The following is a 16,492-nucleotide window of genomic DNA, read 5'->3' as shown; positions in this document are numbered from 1 at the left end:
TAACTACTCGCTCTACAGCTACAATTTGCCATGCCAGCACTGCTACTGCTGAGCGGAAGGCAATACACGTGAGTGTATGAGTGTCCATGTGCGTTTTAGGGTAAGTGACGCTGTGTGTGTTTGTGTGTATCTGTGAAATTGATTTTATTAATTTTTGGTTTTTTGTTGAGTTGTGTTGAATTTAAAAAATTTTTGAATTGCGCGCCCCTAGTCATTGACTAAACGTACAAGCGTCAAGCAACAGCGCAATCAGCGGCTAAGCGGCAATACTCCACTCTACTCTAGTACTATACAATTAACAACAAAACGAAAATAGTGGCAAGAACAGTGTTTAGCAGTGTGGCATTAGTGGCGAACTGACAGTTGCGGCATTTGTGCAGAGCGAGATAATACGAATATGTTGGTGTTAAAACATTAGCATTTGCATTTGATTTTCTGAATTGGTTAGACGTTTTGCTTTTTATTGTTTGCTTTACGCTTGAACTCCATGAGTTTTATTTGTGTTAATTTTTTGTTGTGTTTCGTGCTTGCGATTTCATTAGAATTACTAAAGTGAAGTGCTATCTTCGAATACACTCATAAACGGTCTTCGGGTGCTATTAGTTTTGTTGGCGCCACCCACAAGATTTTTGAAGTTTGATTTAATGAATGGAATCGATTGGAAATGATGCTTTAATAATAAAGTGAGAAAGTGCAGGAAATTGACATGATAATAAGTTAATGTGAATTGATTAAGAAAAATTTGGAAATGAATAAAAGTACGTGCATGTATTAATGACAAAAACTAAACGATTCCAAAAATAAAATTAAGAAGCAAATTCACGAAATTTGGTTATTAAAAGAGAGTAAATGAATTTTCAAAGAAATACACTGTAAAACGAGTTCTATAGAAAATGTACTGAATTAAAAATTTTGATTGAATTCACATTTCGGAACTGAGCCAAAAATCATCGGTAAAAAAATTTTAACAAAAATACTTTCTTATAAGTGCATAAAAAGGCTTACCAGGATTGAATGAGCAAAATAATTGTTTTTCTTTTAACAATCATTGAGTTAAGTGAAAAGGACTTAGTAAAAAAATTAAAAACATTTTTTAATTTTTTAAAAACTTGCGCACACAAAAATAATTAAGAGTTTTAACTAAAATTGAATAATATTTGCAAAGCAAAGAAAATGTTTAAAAAATTTTAATAAGAAAGTGTAATAAACCAGCGCCATAAAATTTATTTCGGCTCGTTCTTCAAAAAATATAAGGACAAAACTTACGTGTGAACATTTACTTGCAAAGATATCAAGTGAATGAATATTAAATGCGAAAGTAATTAATTTAATTCTTAACTAGTGCAACTGCATACAACTTTTTCGTTCTCTTGCGCTTCTCTTTACGAAGCCTAATGCCGGTAGAGAAAAATAATACATTCACTATCATCCATACAACCCAGCTCTTGGAGCTCAGTTGCGCTCCGGATATTGTAGCAGGTTACACTCCTAAGCACGACACTATACACGTACCCCGTTAAATCCCTTCATCTAACACCGCTCTCACTGCAGACCGCCCCCGCCGAGTTGGACCTACCGTTAGGTGAGGTTGACGACGACGATCGGTGACTTTGCCGTGCCCGGCAGGACTTGATATACTACTACAACAACAATAATGCTTGTAGTTTTACTACTTGTCACAAATATAAAATGAATTAGAAAAAAACAAAACACTTACAACTTTGTAAACATCTTTACAAGTAAAAAACTTTAAAATCCAAAACAAAACTTAAAATTCAATAGAAATTAACTAGACATGCTGTGAATTTTGTGCGGAATAAACGAACAAAAATATTTGTCTCCGATTCGTTAATTAATAAAAAACATATAAAAGTGCGTGGCGGTGTTTTAAAATTGTGCAACTACAAAACCAAATCTCTGTTTCGACATTTGATAAACTTTCTGAACTTCACTACTCAACGTTTGTCACAGATTGTGGTCTTGAGCTTTAAATAAAAACATCCTCGTCTAACATTTTATACGCAACACGCACAAAAACGGATTAAAAGTGGAAGACATCACGGCAAAAATGGTAAATATGCAACAAAAACAACTAATTCTTTTAAAGTTTAATATCGACACTTAGTCGAATGCCTGTGTGCCTAACTACTGTGTATTTGAAAAAAATATATCTAATTAATTCATTTGCACGATAAGCTAAATCCGAATTGGATGTATTAATATTCATTAACACACAGCCATGCTTAGAAAAATATAAAAATACGAAGACAAAGGCAAAAAATAAAAATGAAAATATTCACAAAATTCGAACATTAAAAAAAAGTGGAAAATTACTTTTATTTTGAAAAACTAAAACATAGCTTTCTATGATTTAATATATTTTTTGGAGCAATACTTTATTATATGATACAAAAACTAAAGTGAGCGCAAGTGCGAATATATTTTGTTTCGAATACTTCTTTATATATGTAATTTATGAAAATTACGATTTGTGCACTTGAAACTAGATATGAAGCGATGTTCCATGGCTGGACATGGAAGTAACACATGGGCTGAAAAGTCGCGGACCTTACACATAGATGACACTAGTTTTATTGCATTCACCCCTTTTTCAGTTAGTACTAACCTTAAAAGGGCAGCTGTTCAAATTTCATGATATTCTATTCATTAGTTCGTGAGTTATTGTGCTAAGAGCGACACTAGTTTTGTTATTTTCAAAGCAATGGATCAAACAGTATTTCGTGTTTTAATTTTACATTGCTTTTTCATGGGAAATAAAATATCAAGAGACTACTGGCTGTTCACAGACCTAAAAGAAATGTTCGCCGGTAGAAATTTACCTCGAATGAAGAGGTTATCGTTGAAACTGATCCCTATTTGATGAGGCAAAAGTTAAGTCTTCCGCAAATGTGGGATTGAATTTAAGAGCGACTCTGGAATGATTGCGTTGTTTTTGATTGAAATTACGTTGATGAATAAAATTAATTTTGAATCAAAAAACGTGTTTCGTTTATTAGGCCCGGGACTTTTTAGCCCATGCGTTGAAAGTGTTTATGCCTTTTTAATTATCTCAGGTTCCCCTTTAGAGATCAGCATTAGTGTTACTTAGGTTCGTTTTCTCATCGAAAAGATAAAGTGGTTTGATATTAATGGACTCTCTTACCTCTTTCTAACTACTATAAAATGCAATTAAACTCTCTTTGTTTTCTGAATTACTTGACAAAGCTTTAAGCTGCCTTTTTCGGCATGATAAAGGGGAACACTTCGAAATGAGGACACCCGATTTTGACAAACCACATTTGAAGTTTATCGTTTTAGAGTTATTCGAAATTCAAATTTTTAAGTATTTGTTAACCACACAATGCTATTTTCCTATGAAAGTAGGCACTCATTTCAATTTTTTATGGTCACACACACTCAATAACAGTTAAAACTGCTAGCATCTCTTTACTTTAGAGTTTAGGTGCGCAAACGGCAGGGTCTAATAAGTTGAAGGTAGACTCAGATTTTGTTGCTCGTTTGCACAAAGGTCAATATGTACTTACTATGACATTTAACTTCTCTCTCAGGTTCAGGTGTGTTGATTATTTAGTACTTGAACTGAATGGGCTATATTCTCAAAGGAGAAGTATCTCATTTAGTTCAGAGTACTAAAAATATATGTATGCACATTCATATGTATGGTTATCTAGACACATATATACTATATAATATTCAGAGGAAAAATTACAGTTCCAAATTTGACGAAACATCTGCTCTGACTCATCGTGAAAAGATTTAATGGTGTGGCCAATATCAGACCGTTAGCCGGCATTCAGCAAATTTGACAGAATCAGCGGTTGAGCTGACGTAGCAGGAGTTATGAATTGGTTTGTTTGCGAAAAAACTAAGAATATGTTAATGATATAACAAAAAAATTAACGCAATGTCACTTCGTTGCCATCTGAACAACAACAAATTTAACGAGTGTGTTAAATGTGTGTGTGAACAACGACTGATTATCGTGCAGATTTCGGCTAGCGAATGCTTCCGTGACGTGGCAGTCGATGTTCCCCTCACAATTTTGTTTTTCACCATAGTTATTGGCTAAACCTGGTATCTGTCATCTCTTGCTCTGAGTTGCAATTAACAAATTCACCACTCGCTGGGACAGAGAGGAGATTCGGAGTGAAAAATACCATCGAATTCCCATTCGGAAAATGCACTTTTTCGTAACTTTGGTATACAATTTATTACAGATCGATATTATTTAATTTCCCCTCAGAAATGTCCGTTGGTGAGCTCGAGAAAATATAAATACAAATTTATAAATATGCCTCATTTTTTTTGGCCAAAAAATCAATTTAGGGGTAGAATCAAAAAAGAATTATCTACTTGTGACAATCATATTAAATAAAAGGGGATGGTAAAAATTTAGCAAAGCGCATCTGTATTCGGCTGATTGATTTATGTTGCTCCTTTGCAAGCCCTGTCGATAGTTATTTTCAAAGCCGCATCACAGGTGCGTTGAGTTACGGATCTTGCTGATATCTATGTATGTACTTATGCATTTGCACTTATGATCAGGCGGTTATTAGGTCAGTAAACAAAATGAAGTATACGCAAAATGAAGAGGTCATATAACACCTTCTCTGCCACTAATACACCTCCTCTCCTGGCATATCTTCCAGTTTCCACTGTCCAGCACTGGCTTGATGATCTTGTTGTTATCAGGCACAGGATTTATTCTCAAGTGGTTTTCGCGAATCAGCAATATTTTCTCTTTGCGCTATCGCAAAAAGCCTTGAGTCGAGATGAGTTTCATTAGAGAACCATTTTCATCTAAGTTGAACGTGTTGCCTTTATTGTTAGTTTTAGTGTTGGGTTGTTGTTGTTAGTTTCAGTTTTGGGATTGTTGTTGTTAGTTTTAGTGTTGGGCTATTGTTGTTGGGGTTGTTGTTGTTCTTGCAGACTACTCGTTGTCTTAGTCGAAGTCCTAGTCTTATTCGAAGTTCTTTTTGGTCTAAAGATGAACAGAATAACGATGGAATATTTTTAATTGTAATCAATTTGAAATCAATTTCAAGATTATTATTGATTTTTTTACTAACTATTCACATTACTCACTGAGATATTAACTTAATATAGTTACGTTATATTAAATTGAAAATTTGCCTCGACTCTGCTCTGAATATCTTAGACATAAAAACAAAAATAGTTTTCCCAAGTTACATTTCTACAATAAATCAAGTTTTCAAATACAATAAAATAAGTTCTTCATTACTTTTTATTAAATGTTTTAGCTTCTTAAAGTATCGCTATGAAATCTCCTTTATTGCATTTACCTTTTGGGGAACTAATTTAGTTACGTACGTGCAAAAAAGTTTGTCTCTAATATAATCTTCATTAATTTTATCATCACCGCGATACCGTCGGCTGAAGCAGTTGTAAAAACCAATTTCTCCAAATATACCTATAAACGTAGGTATATGCATTTGTATGTACACATGCAAATATAAGCCACTAAGCGGAAATTATTAGCTTCCATAGTCATTCATTAAAAGCACTTACTAAGCGCAAAGTTCACACCCACGAATACGAGTAATAAGCTATACAAGCACATATCATGAATATTTATACATACAAATAGTAAACATATGCTTGTATGTAAAACAAAGACACTACGCTTACTAATGGGTGACTAATTTGATTACTTACTAAAAACAATGGCATCGAACTGATAAATAGGAGCAGAATTAAGAGGGTAAGACAACCGGTAGTAGCTATTTCGTTTTTTTAAGTATAAATGTTTGTTTGTGTGTGTAAGCAAATGCTCCCGCAACGGTAAAGTAAATGCTCTCGATTTTGAGTCATTCCTGCGTTTATTATTTGCTTAATTGAAGTACTAGAAATGTTTAAGATGCATATGGAAATAACTGAGTGTCATAAAAGTTATTGAGAAAAAGAAATTGTTTATCGAGAAAAGAAAAGGAAGCAACAAGGTTCAAGTTAAAGCGGAAGAAGAAGAAAACACGCACATATTTCGCTATTTATAGTAGAAGAAAATAATACATATATATGTAGGAGACACAGGGTGTTTCGTATATACGATAGTGATTACAAATCGGGGAAATTGTTTTTGATATCTATGAAATTGACTTTTTTGATGGATAATTTTTTGGCAGTTATGTTGCAATATGGTTTTGAGGCCACTTCCGCTACTGGCCCCTCAGTACGTAGCATAATTTGGACATCTAATTTTCACAGACTACGCAGTTGATTCGGCAAGTACTCAATTATTTCTGCTTTATCGATGTACAGTGAGTCAAAAAAGTATTGGCACACTCGAAAAATCAAAGCTCTCAGTGCTATAACTTTTCTTCTAATGGAAGTATAAAAAAATAGGAAACGGTATTTTCTAATATAAATGTATTTATTTCTTACGTATCTGAGCAAAAAAAATTTATTTCGACTTATGTTTACAAGCCCAACCTTGAAAAATAAGTCACAAACTCACATGATAGCGTAATCAGCTTGTTCCATTGCAGCTGTAACGCGCTAATACTTTGTGGGTCTTCCTTTAGACTGAATATCGAATGTTTGGGGTCATTATCTTGTTGAAATTGCCATGGTGTCCCATTAAGGCCCAGTTTTTCGACACTTGGACTTCAATTTTCTTTAAGAATGTCGCGATACACATGCTTGTCCATTGTCTCATCTATGAACACGAGCTTTCTGACACCAGATGCCGCGTAATAAATACCTAAATACATTTAGAAAATACCGTTTTGTATTTTTTTATACTTCCATTAGAAGAAAAGTTATAGCACAGAGAACTTTGATTTTCCAAGTGTGCCAATATTTTTTTGACTCACTGTCGGCATGCGACATTACATACTCATATTTCCAAAGCAAATAACCAAATATTTGCCAAGTGGATTCTTGTACGACTTGACCATGCGTGATGGAATTGGAATTGGAAATCATCATAATGCTATGAAATTGCCAGAAAATTTCAATAAAATTCACTCGGAAGTAATTTATGACCTCCCATATCTACATAATATTTTCTGTTGAGGCCATCTTTGCACAATAAAGTTGAAAGTTACCTCGCGTGAGTCTTCTTCTGATAAATTATCACGCCAAACTTACCCCAAAACACCCGCGAAATGTCCAATCAGCTGTCACAGAAAATAGTGCTCCCAATTTAGAGTTCTTTACTTCTAAAACAAAACCTTATTGTTTGTACAGAAGTATTAAAATAAATCGTTACTGTTGTTCGATCGTAATTATACAGTTTATAATAGTTTAAGTCTTCCACTAAAATATTTCAAAAAAATATTAAGATTTAATTGAGCTGGTCCGATTGCAAAATACTTCCACAAATATGGCTTTTTTATAAATAAAAGTTTTATTTCTTAAATGGTAATTTTTCGAAATATTCAGATAATAGAATCTGAATTAATTTTGTCAATAGAATTAAAGTAAGTAAACATATTTGCGAAGAAAATTTGGGAAGGGATTGAGAAATAAAAGGAGGGTGGGTAATACCTATATATACATTTCCAAAATTGTTCATTTTCATTATCATTAAAGTTTTCCCTAAACCTATCCTCCAAAAAAAGTCAAAAATAGCGTAAAAATCTGCATAAGGCTTAGTTGATCTTATTATTCTTTTTTACATTTTACTGAATTGAAGAAAAGGCTTATTAAACAACTAATATGTGAAAAAATTTTGCATTTATTTTCGCCAAATCCAATTTAATATACTTTTTTCGGGTAGCTCCTTTTTGATTTCTCATTAAGATCACTCGAACTTTGATGTATGGCTACCATTTTGGTATTTGAAATAAGCTGTCACACCGTAAAAGATCAAATCGTAAGTTACTTAAGTTTTCTGAACATTTTTTTCTCAGCACGACAAGCAATTTTCTTTCAATTGTTTCCTCCTGACCATACCTTAAATTGTCGGGTGACACATTAAAAGGTTTCAAAAATTGTGAATGTAATATATATTTATGTATGTATGTAGGTATATGGGGCTCAGCTCTAACGCTCTTAGAATTAGTCGTTTTTCAGTCAGTCACTTACACAACCTTAGTTTTGGTGTAAACAAACCGCTGCCACGTCTCCTATTACGTCTCCTTGCCGCAGCACTTGGAGAGAAACTAGCGTTTTTCGTTGTTTTCTTGATGGCGGCATCTTTAAAATGGATTTTCTTATCAGTTTACTTAAATAAAATAAATAATTGGCGCGTACACTTCTGTTAGGTGTTTGACCGAGCTCCTCCTCCTATTTGTGGTGTGCGTTTTGATGTTGTTCCACAAATGGAGGGACCTACAGTTTCAAGCCGACTCCGAACGGCAAATATTTTTATGAGGAGCTTTTTCATGGCAGGAATACACTCGGAGGTTTGCCATTGCCTGCCGAGGGGCGACCGCTATTAGAAAAATGTTTTTATAAATTTTGCTTTCACCGAGATTCGAACCAACGACCTCTCTGTGAATTCCGAATGGTAATCACGCACCAACCCATTCAGTTTACTTGCAGCCTGATATTTTCAAGTGATTTTTGGCAAGTCAGATGTATGAACAAATTGAAAGCCAAAACTTAAACGTACTAATTCACAATAAACAGTGTGTTGCCATTTGTGAATTTATCCTGGGTTCCATTCCCTATTTTTCGCAAACGACTTACTGCAGGAGTACATCGTTGTCTTTGCTTGCATTCCTTATTGTTGTAGTTGTTTTAAGAGTAATAGAAGCATTCCTTATCTGCAACTGGGGTGTTGCTTTCTAACCAGAAAAAGGTCTAGATATTTAGCCTTTTCCGTTACGCTGAGATTTTTCCCCGCTAGGGGTATTTGTTTAAGAGACACGTGTTATGTCTCTGAGATTGTTACTACAAAAATTGTAGAAACTAAATGTAAGTCAATGTTGTTGTTCTAGCGAAGACATCTTCTATGAATTCGCCTTGGACCACCCTGCACTTGAGTTGTCTGTACGAGAATTCTTACCATTTGAAATTCCGAATAGATTAGGCCTCTTCTTTTCGCCAAGCATTAGCAAGTGGCGAATAGATGAAGCAATTGGTATAAATGAACATAGGTATATGTATATACTCGTATTGACAACGCGGGAATAGAGCTGCTTTAAATTACATGCGTTTGTAAGGCAGTGAGTTATACCAGTCCAATGAGGTACAACCCAAGAATGATAGAAAGAAGATTGCGCCCATCAGAGCGTACGTGACGTCACGTTTGCTGAGTTATGCAGTATTGCCAACCATTTGCTCTTCGCAATAAATTTAGTGCTTTTTTCTACCGAAAATGCGAAAATTTTGAAGTTTCGTGTTTGTTTCTTTTTTTTAATTTAAAGCTACCGAAACTTTAAATTAAAAAACAAACTATATTATTAAACAAAAAAACGTTAAAAAAGGTCACTCTGAGAAGATTTTTAGTTCTAATGAAAATAAGTTGCTTCTTATAAAATTTTATATTTTGAAAGTGTGAATTTAATTTTTTGGTCCTTTTAAGGTTATGCAAGAATATTAAAAGTCCCTCTCTCAACTCTTTTTAAGATTGAAAACCTTTTTACACAGTTTCTTCCGACCATCAATCCTTAGTGGACATAGGGCATCAAGAGGTGTATTCATTGTAAAAATAAGCCGCAAAATACCAGAAAGTACTAAAGAAACCATACTGACATTTTTACAAAAAGAGTACCTTATCTAATATAGTTACATAATCTCAAATTTAGCAAATACGTCGTTCTCTTAACAAAAGAGTCTCGCTTAACAAAAAAAAACTCATAAATTAAATTGTACATAAGCATAACACATTTATTAAAAAAAAAAACGCACATTTTAAAGACAATTTGCCACGCATACAAAGTTCTATAAGTGATTCAATAAAAATTTGTTGGGTTATTTTCTTTGAATGGGCATTTTAGTGCGTTTTTATATCCAAAGCTAGGCAACACGGCAGTAGCGAGAGAGAGATTTGACTGCCGAAAGCAGAAGAACACCAACAACACCTGCAATCGCGGGCAATGCCACCAGATGTTAAAAAAAGTAAAGCTAAATAAAACTGAGTGAATTATTTAAAAAATTATTAAAAAATGTATATTTTACAAAATTATAAACATGACATTTTAATTAGAACAGCTAAAAATTGTCATGAAGAAAGAACTAAAATTCCGAGACAAAAAATAATAAAAATCACAAAAAAAAATGCTAAATCAAGTTAAGAAAATGGTAATCTGGCCATACTGGAGCTAAAATCACGTAACTAGTTGTCAAATTCGCTGAGCGCAAAGTAACGGGACCACGATAGGCGCCATCTCATTGTTCTTTCCATCATGGGTACAACCATACTCGCTAGCGGCGAATCTTGCTCGATAACTTTGTTGTTGCTCTCGCATGCAAATTTTTCGTTAAGTGAATTGAGCATAGAGGAGATAGCGAGCGGGGAAATCACGAATAGAAGAGGTCTGTTCAATGACAGCACTCCACGACTTTCGAACTTACGTTCGCTGGAGTTCGAAACCAATGATACCATATTTGTAGTTTTTAAGGAATTACAATGGATTCAGTGGTAGGGCTGATCATTACTTTTAATGGTCTTTACTAACATTATTTTATTTTTAACAAATTATTTTATTTTATTTGTTTGTGTGTGCACAATTGGTCAAAATGCCATACTCGCATACCTGTAAAATATATGTGCATATGTATGTTTCGCATCATGTGCCCAATTCCGCTTAGTTATGAATTATAAATAAAATTGTTCAATAACACATTCATAAATTAATATCTGCTATTATAGGATACTATACAAGAATGTATACGTATACAAAAAATATGTATGAGCAAACATATGCACTAATCTACACACATACATACTCGTACATTTCTTAGAAGCCCATAAACACTCAGCCACGCTAAACAAAATTGTGCTAAAGTCGATCGAATGATAAATCATACAGCGCAAGATATTAAATATGAAAAAACAAATGCAGAAGAAGCAGTGACACAGCTGCAGCAGCAAATTTTAGTTAGTTTGTGGTTGTGAATGTGTGGAGGAAAATAAATGAAAAGCAATTCTTAAAAAAAAAGAAAATAAAAATTAAATTGGCGATGCATACTAAAGGAGCGAAGAATCATTAGCGTAGCAGATATTAAATGTATAAAATGAGTACAAAAACAACAAGGGGGAAAGAGTGGTGAGCTGTGGAAGAACCGAAAGCAATTCATAATTATTTACAATTGGCCACAAAGCGAGTGAAGAAGAAGATGCTGATGTCGCTACAGAATGGTGGTTAAGTGTACAGGAGGAGTATCTGAGAAGTGCATATATGCGTACATATGTACATATCTACATACACTACATGCACGCCCATACATATGTAAGCCTTTATGTGAGCAATGTATGAATACGCAGATATGATTTAAAATCACAATGTGCGAAGAGACGTCCAAGGGGTGCTCGTTGGAGCTGCAGGAGTATTTAGTAGCCCCGTGCATTTGGCACTTCGCATAAGCAAACATACATACATAAGTGTGTATTTACATACATACATACATATTTGCAGTTATGATTTTGCCACCACGCTATTTTTAATAATTCCAACACACACACAGTCACATAACCCTATAAATTTATTCGTATATACCTATGGACTCGTAAATATTTATACACGCATATACTTACGTATGTATGCACATACACTTATGATGTACGTATGCATTTTAAGTTATAGATAGACCGTCAGCCAGGTACGCTAAAGGCAAAAATCAAATGTTTTTCATCTAAGCGAGCAGTATGAAAAAAAAACAAAATTAAATCATAGAATTTCTGTGAATATAAAAATAACTCAACGGAAGAGCCATTTCGTATTAGCAAATTAAAAAAAAAAAAACAATACTTAAGCAGGCTCCCAAAGATGCAAAACACATTCAAAAGTGATGTGCAAATGAAATCGAAATCGTAATGGCTGGATTATGGTGAGGGAATTAAAGGAATTACATATATGTACACATGCATGTGTACTTACATTTATACGCATATACGCCTAGGTAGGCTATCCAAGAAGTAGCTACATTGTGGTAATATCCAAATGGTGGCATTTTGCGGAAGTTTGAGGAGATGGGATTTGCTTTAATACACATACAAATGTGTGTGTTTTTGTTGCTAGTTGTTGGCATACGCAACAGCACAGGTCAGCGGCCAACAACAGCTGCTGTATTTTGCTGTTACGCTTCTGCGTTTACTGTTGGTGGTGGTGATGCACTTCGATTTCCTGTTGATAGTTAATGCGTGATGATGTTGCAACACTTTGAGTGGCATACGTACAATAATATGAACATGCATGTGTATTAGTTTGGTAAAATATATGCTCATATGCGCATATGCATGCAGATAAGAACACATACATACACATATACATATGTAGGTGTATGAAATCGAAAGTAAAATTATGCTTTGTGAACGATCCTTTTCAAAGGATACTTTTTTGCAGAGTATGATTACATACTGTAACAAATCAAAATTTTTTTTATTGGAACAACCATACATACATATTATATATCATGATAAGACCATTTTTATAGATCAGCATAACTAATTCTTTTTACAGTGGGTCAAAGCTAACAAATTTTGGTCATGAAAAGTTTTATTCAAAATTAATCATCCAATTTTGATTTTGATTAACTTTTTTACTAAATAAAAAAACTAAGCAATGATATTTACAAAAACTATAAATTTTTAATAATTAGTTTTTATAATACATAATTAATTTCGCAGGGTGATTAATTTTGCGCTTCCTAGTAAATGTATATAATTAACGTGTGTAATTCTTTCGGAACATTTTAAGCTTCCTTTAACGGGTTAATTGGACCCTCTTGTTGAGAAAAGTCCAAAGAGAGGACTTTTGAGGACTAAAATCTTAGAATTTTTTTATAAATTAAGAAATTAAATGTAAATATATAACATAAATAGATTTTCCGAAACTCAATTCTCCGTTGAAACCTTTTATACAAAAGCATTTCAAATGTTCGCTTGTGTTTAGCAATTTTTGTTTGTCGGTTCTCGATTAAATAATATTAAAAATACCTGTAAAAATCGATTTTTTTTAATGAAATCAATTTAAAAAAAAATTCAAAAAATCACTTCAGGTAATATTTAGAAGAATGTAAACTTAATAAATTTATCAACGGAATCAAACTAAACAGATTTTTCATAGTTGTTGTTGTTGTTGTAGCAGCAGCATAAACATTCCCCATACTTACATTCCGGGAATGCTGCTGGAGTGACAGTCATTCGCCGGATATAAATCCGGGTCGTTTCGGTAACGTAGAACCGACTGTCGTGGAAACGGATTATTCATAGCATTTTTGCCTTGTTTTAGAAGAGAGGTTTCAGGATCACTGGTATACCTCAGCCAAATTTTGACCGATTTAGACTTCTAATGTATCACTGGAAAGGTATTTTCTCTCCCTACACTTCTGTTAATAGAATTTTGTAATAATTTTCTGAAAAGTTATAAGGCTTAGACGGTTCTTCTTCTTCTTCTTCTTAATTGGCGCGATAACCGCTTACGCGATTTTGGCCGAGATTAACAAAGCGCGCCAGTCGTTTCTTTCTCGTGCTAACCGGCGCCAATTGGATACACAAAGTGAAGCCAAACCCTTCTCCACCTGATCTTTCCAACGCAGAGGAGCCCTTCCTCTTCCTCTGCTACCACCAGCTGGTACCGCATCGAATACTTTCAAAGCCGGAGCGTTTGTATCCATTCGGACGACATGACCCAGCCAACGAAGCGGCTGGATCTTTATTCGCTGCGCTATGTCTATGTCGTCGTAAAGCTCATACAGCTCATCGTTCCATCGTCTGCGATATTCGCCGTTGCCAACGTGCAAAGGTCCAAAAATCTTACGCAGAATCTTTCTCTCGAACACTCCAAGCGTCGCTTCATCGGATGTTGTCATCGTCCAAGCTTCTGCGCCATACGTTAGGACAGGCATGATGAGAGTCTTGTAGAGTGTTAGTTTTGTTCGTCGAGAGAGGACTTTACTGCTCAATTGCCTACTTAGTCCAAAGTAGCACTTGTTGGCAAGAGAGATTCTACGTGGGATTTCAAGGCTGACATTGACGGTTCTATCCCATGAATAAAAAAAATATAATTTTAAAAACGAATTTCCTTAACAAAATACTACATTTTTGGAGATTTTTTAAATCTCTCCAGCTACACAAATCTTAATATTCTTCCGAAATATTTTGGCGGAAGTCTTAAAATAAAATATATTTTGAAATTTCAATGGAAAAACAATCTGCATGAGAACTATAGATATCGATAACTATGATTTGATAGCTGAGAATAGCAAACTGTGTTGGCATTTCTGTTCAGTAAGGTTTGCTAAATCATCATGAATATTTTAATGCCAGAACGACGCTTCCAAATTCCGAAAATTTAATTTGAAAAAAAAAGTAATATGTTCGCGAAGCTCATAGAGCATTGGCGGCATTGGCGGCATCATCGGCCCTTAGAGTTTTCGTAATGAGGAAGGAGCTGCTTTCGCGCCATGCTCACTGAATTTTTGTTCCCACAAATTAATCAGCTAAATATCGTCGATATTTGATTCCAACAAGACCGCGAAACTTGCCTCACAACGCTCTTAACAATCGATTTATTGCAGTGTTCAAGCCACCATTGACGCCATACTGCCAGATTTATTGGAAAAAGTAGTCAAAAATTGGACTGTTCGAAAGGATGAAGTAATTGTAGCCGCGGCGGACATATCCCGGATATCATAAATGCCATGAATGAGATCTCGAATTCTACTGAATACGATTTTACATTATCTAAACTATGTTTTTTCTACTGAATTAAACTGTATATTGTAATTTAATTTTTTAAAAACGACATTTTTGTAGTATTTAGTGAGTAAGAAAAATTATAATTTAACTTGATATTCTTTTTTTTTGTTAAATTTACTTTTGTTGTCACTAGTCAGTAAGCACAATTGTTTATTCATTCCCATGGCAGCCGGTTTTACGTTACTGGAATGACTTTGGTGTTTCCCGACCAAGGGCTGTCGCCACAGTAAACTAGCCCTGTATAGTGAGCCGTAATCAACAATTGTTTATTGATTTCTGAAATTAAATAAATTAAATTAAATTGTTCACCAGACTATAATAAAGCAATATTTATGGTTTGTATTATAAATTTAAATTCTTGAGCTCCTGATGCATATACGTACATATGTACATATTCTGTAAACCTTAAAGATTTTATAAACCTTCAGATTGATGTGTGAACCTTATTTCTAAATCTATCTAAACTTGATAAAAACTTTTTTAGAAAAATTGGGGAAGTTGCTTTCTGACCACATCATTCTCGTGTATCATAAAAAAATATGGTCATATAATATAATAAGTACAAATGTCGTATTTCGATTACTGATCGATTTTCACCTCAGGTAAGGTAATTTATGTTTTTTTTCTTATTTTTTTCCAAAAATTTCACCACTTCCGGGCTTATTATTTACTTTTTTATGCGCAATAGAAGTAGGTGAAATATAGCAGAGAGCGTATGGCAAGTCGAGGCACAGCTAATATGGAGTACGTATGTATGTATGTGCCTCCAATTGTTTATCATATTGAAACTCAGAATGTATGCATTTCAAGTTTATTTTCAACTTAATACATTCTAACTTCTTATAAGATACAACACATACATACATATGTACATATACACATATTCTCGTGTATGTATGTAAGCAAGTTATTGCATTCGTTAAAAGTTCTGTGTAAGCAATTTCTCCTTGTAATTCAATGCAAATAAGTCACTGCTACTTGCAACACGTCCCCCAATGGATATGCCATTTGACTTACATACATACAAGTATAGCATACATACACACATAGCATGTGCAATTTCCAGCTATTATTCACATATACACACATACATACATATATGCATGCATACTACAAATAATACATATATATTCATGTACGTATAGGCAACAAATCTGGCTGACGCTATTTGAGACGCGCATTTAAAACCAAAAACAAATGCATTCACTGCAATTTCATATTAAACTAAAAAGACAAGATTGTGAAGAAAACAACAATCTTTCTAATAAAGCAAAACAGGCATAAATTGGCAATATAGGCAAAATAGCCCACAATGCCCAGTGGAACTACAAAGAAATATTTATTTTATAACGAATTTATTTAGCTATACTCTATGTATGTATGTGTGTTTGTATAAAGCACAACTACAATAGCAGTAGCAATAATATCAATAGCAATAATGACTACTACAAAAACGTCGAACTAATGAAAAGCATAGCAATTCGTTGTGGCAATAAATAAATTAATTGATTATTATTCCTTGTTTTTTATATATTGTACATATATACACATACATATATATACAATATCTTTTTTTGGTTTTTTTTATACAATACTCGTATAGTATAAATGTGTTATTGTATTGCCTACTACAGCGGA

The 16,492-nt window shown here is 33.9% G+C and overlaps 1 protein-coding gene across 3 annotated transcripts in view; it reads left to right on the top strand.

Annotated features, from left to right (window-relative positions):
• Nucleotides 1-209: 209 nt before the first annotated feature.
• LOC128868625 (uncharacterized) overlaps nt 210-16,492 on the top strand; it is a 110,202-nt gene continuing 93,919 nt past the window's right edge. For 2 of the 3 annotated variants that reach the window (XM_054110924.1, XM_054110922.1), the window contains exon 1: nt 211-2,071. In XM_054110924.1, the coding sequence (XP_053966899.1) occupies nt 2,069-2,071 (3 nt within the window). In that variant the 5' untranslated portion in view covers nt 211-2,068. Of the gene's footprint in view, nt 2,072-16,492 lie in introns of all 3 variants that reach the window. The other variant, XM_054110923.1, reaches the window with a different exon arrangement.

This window comes from Anastrepha ludens, chromosome 6 (assembly GCF_028408465.1).
Source record: "Anastrepha ludens isolate Willacy chromosome 6, idAnaLude1.1, whole genome shotgun sequence".
Classification (NCBI taxonomy): domain Eukaryota; kingdom Metazoa; phylum Arthropoda; class Insecta; order Diptera; family Tephritidae; genus Anastrepha; species Anastrepha ludens.
This window is presented reverse-complemented; position numbering and strand designations above follow the sequence as displayed.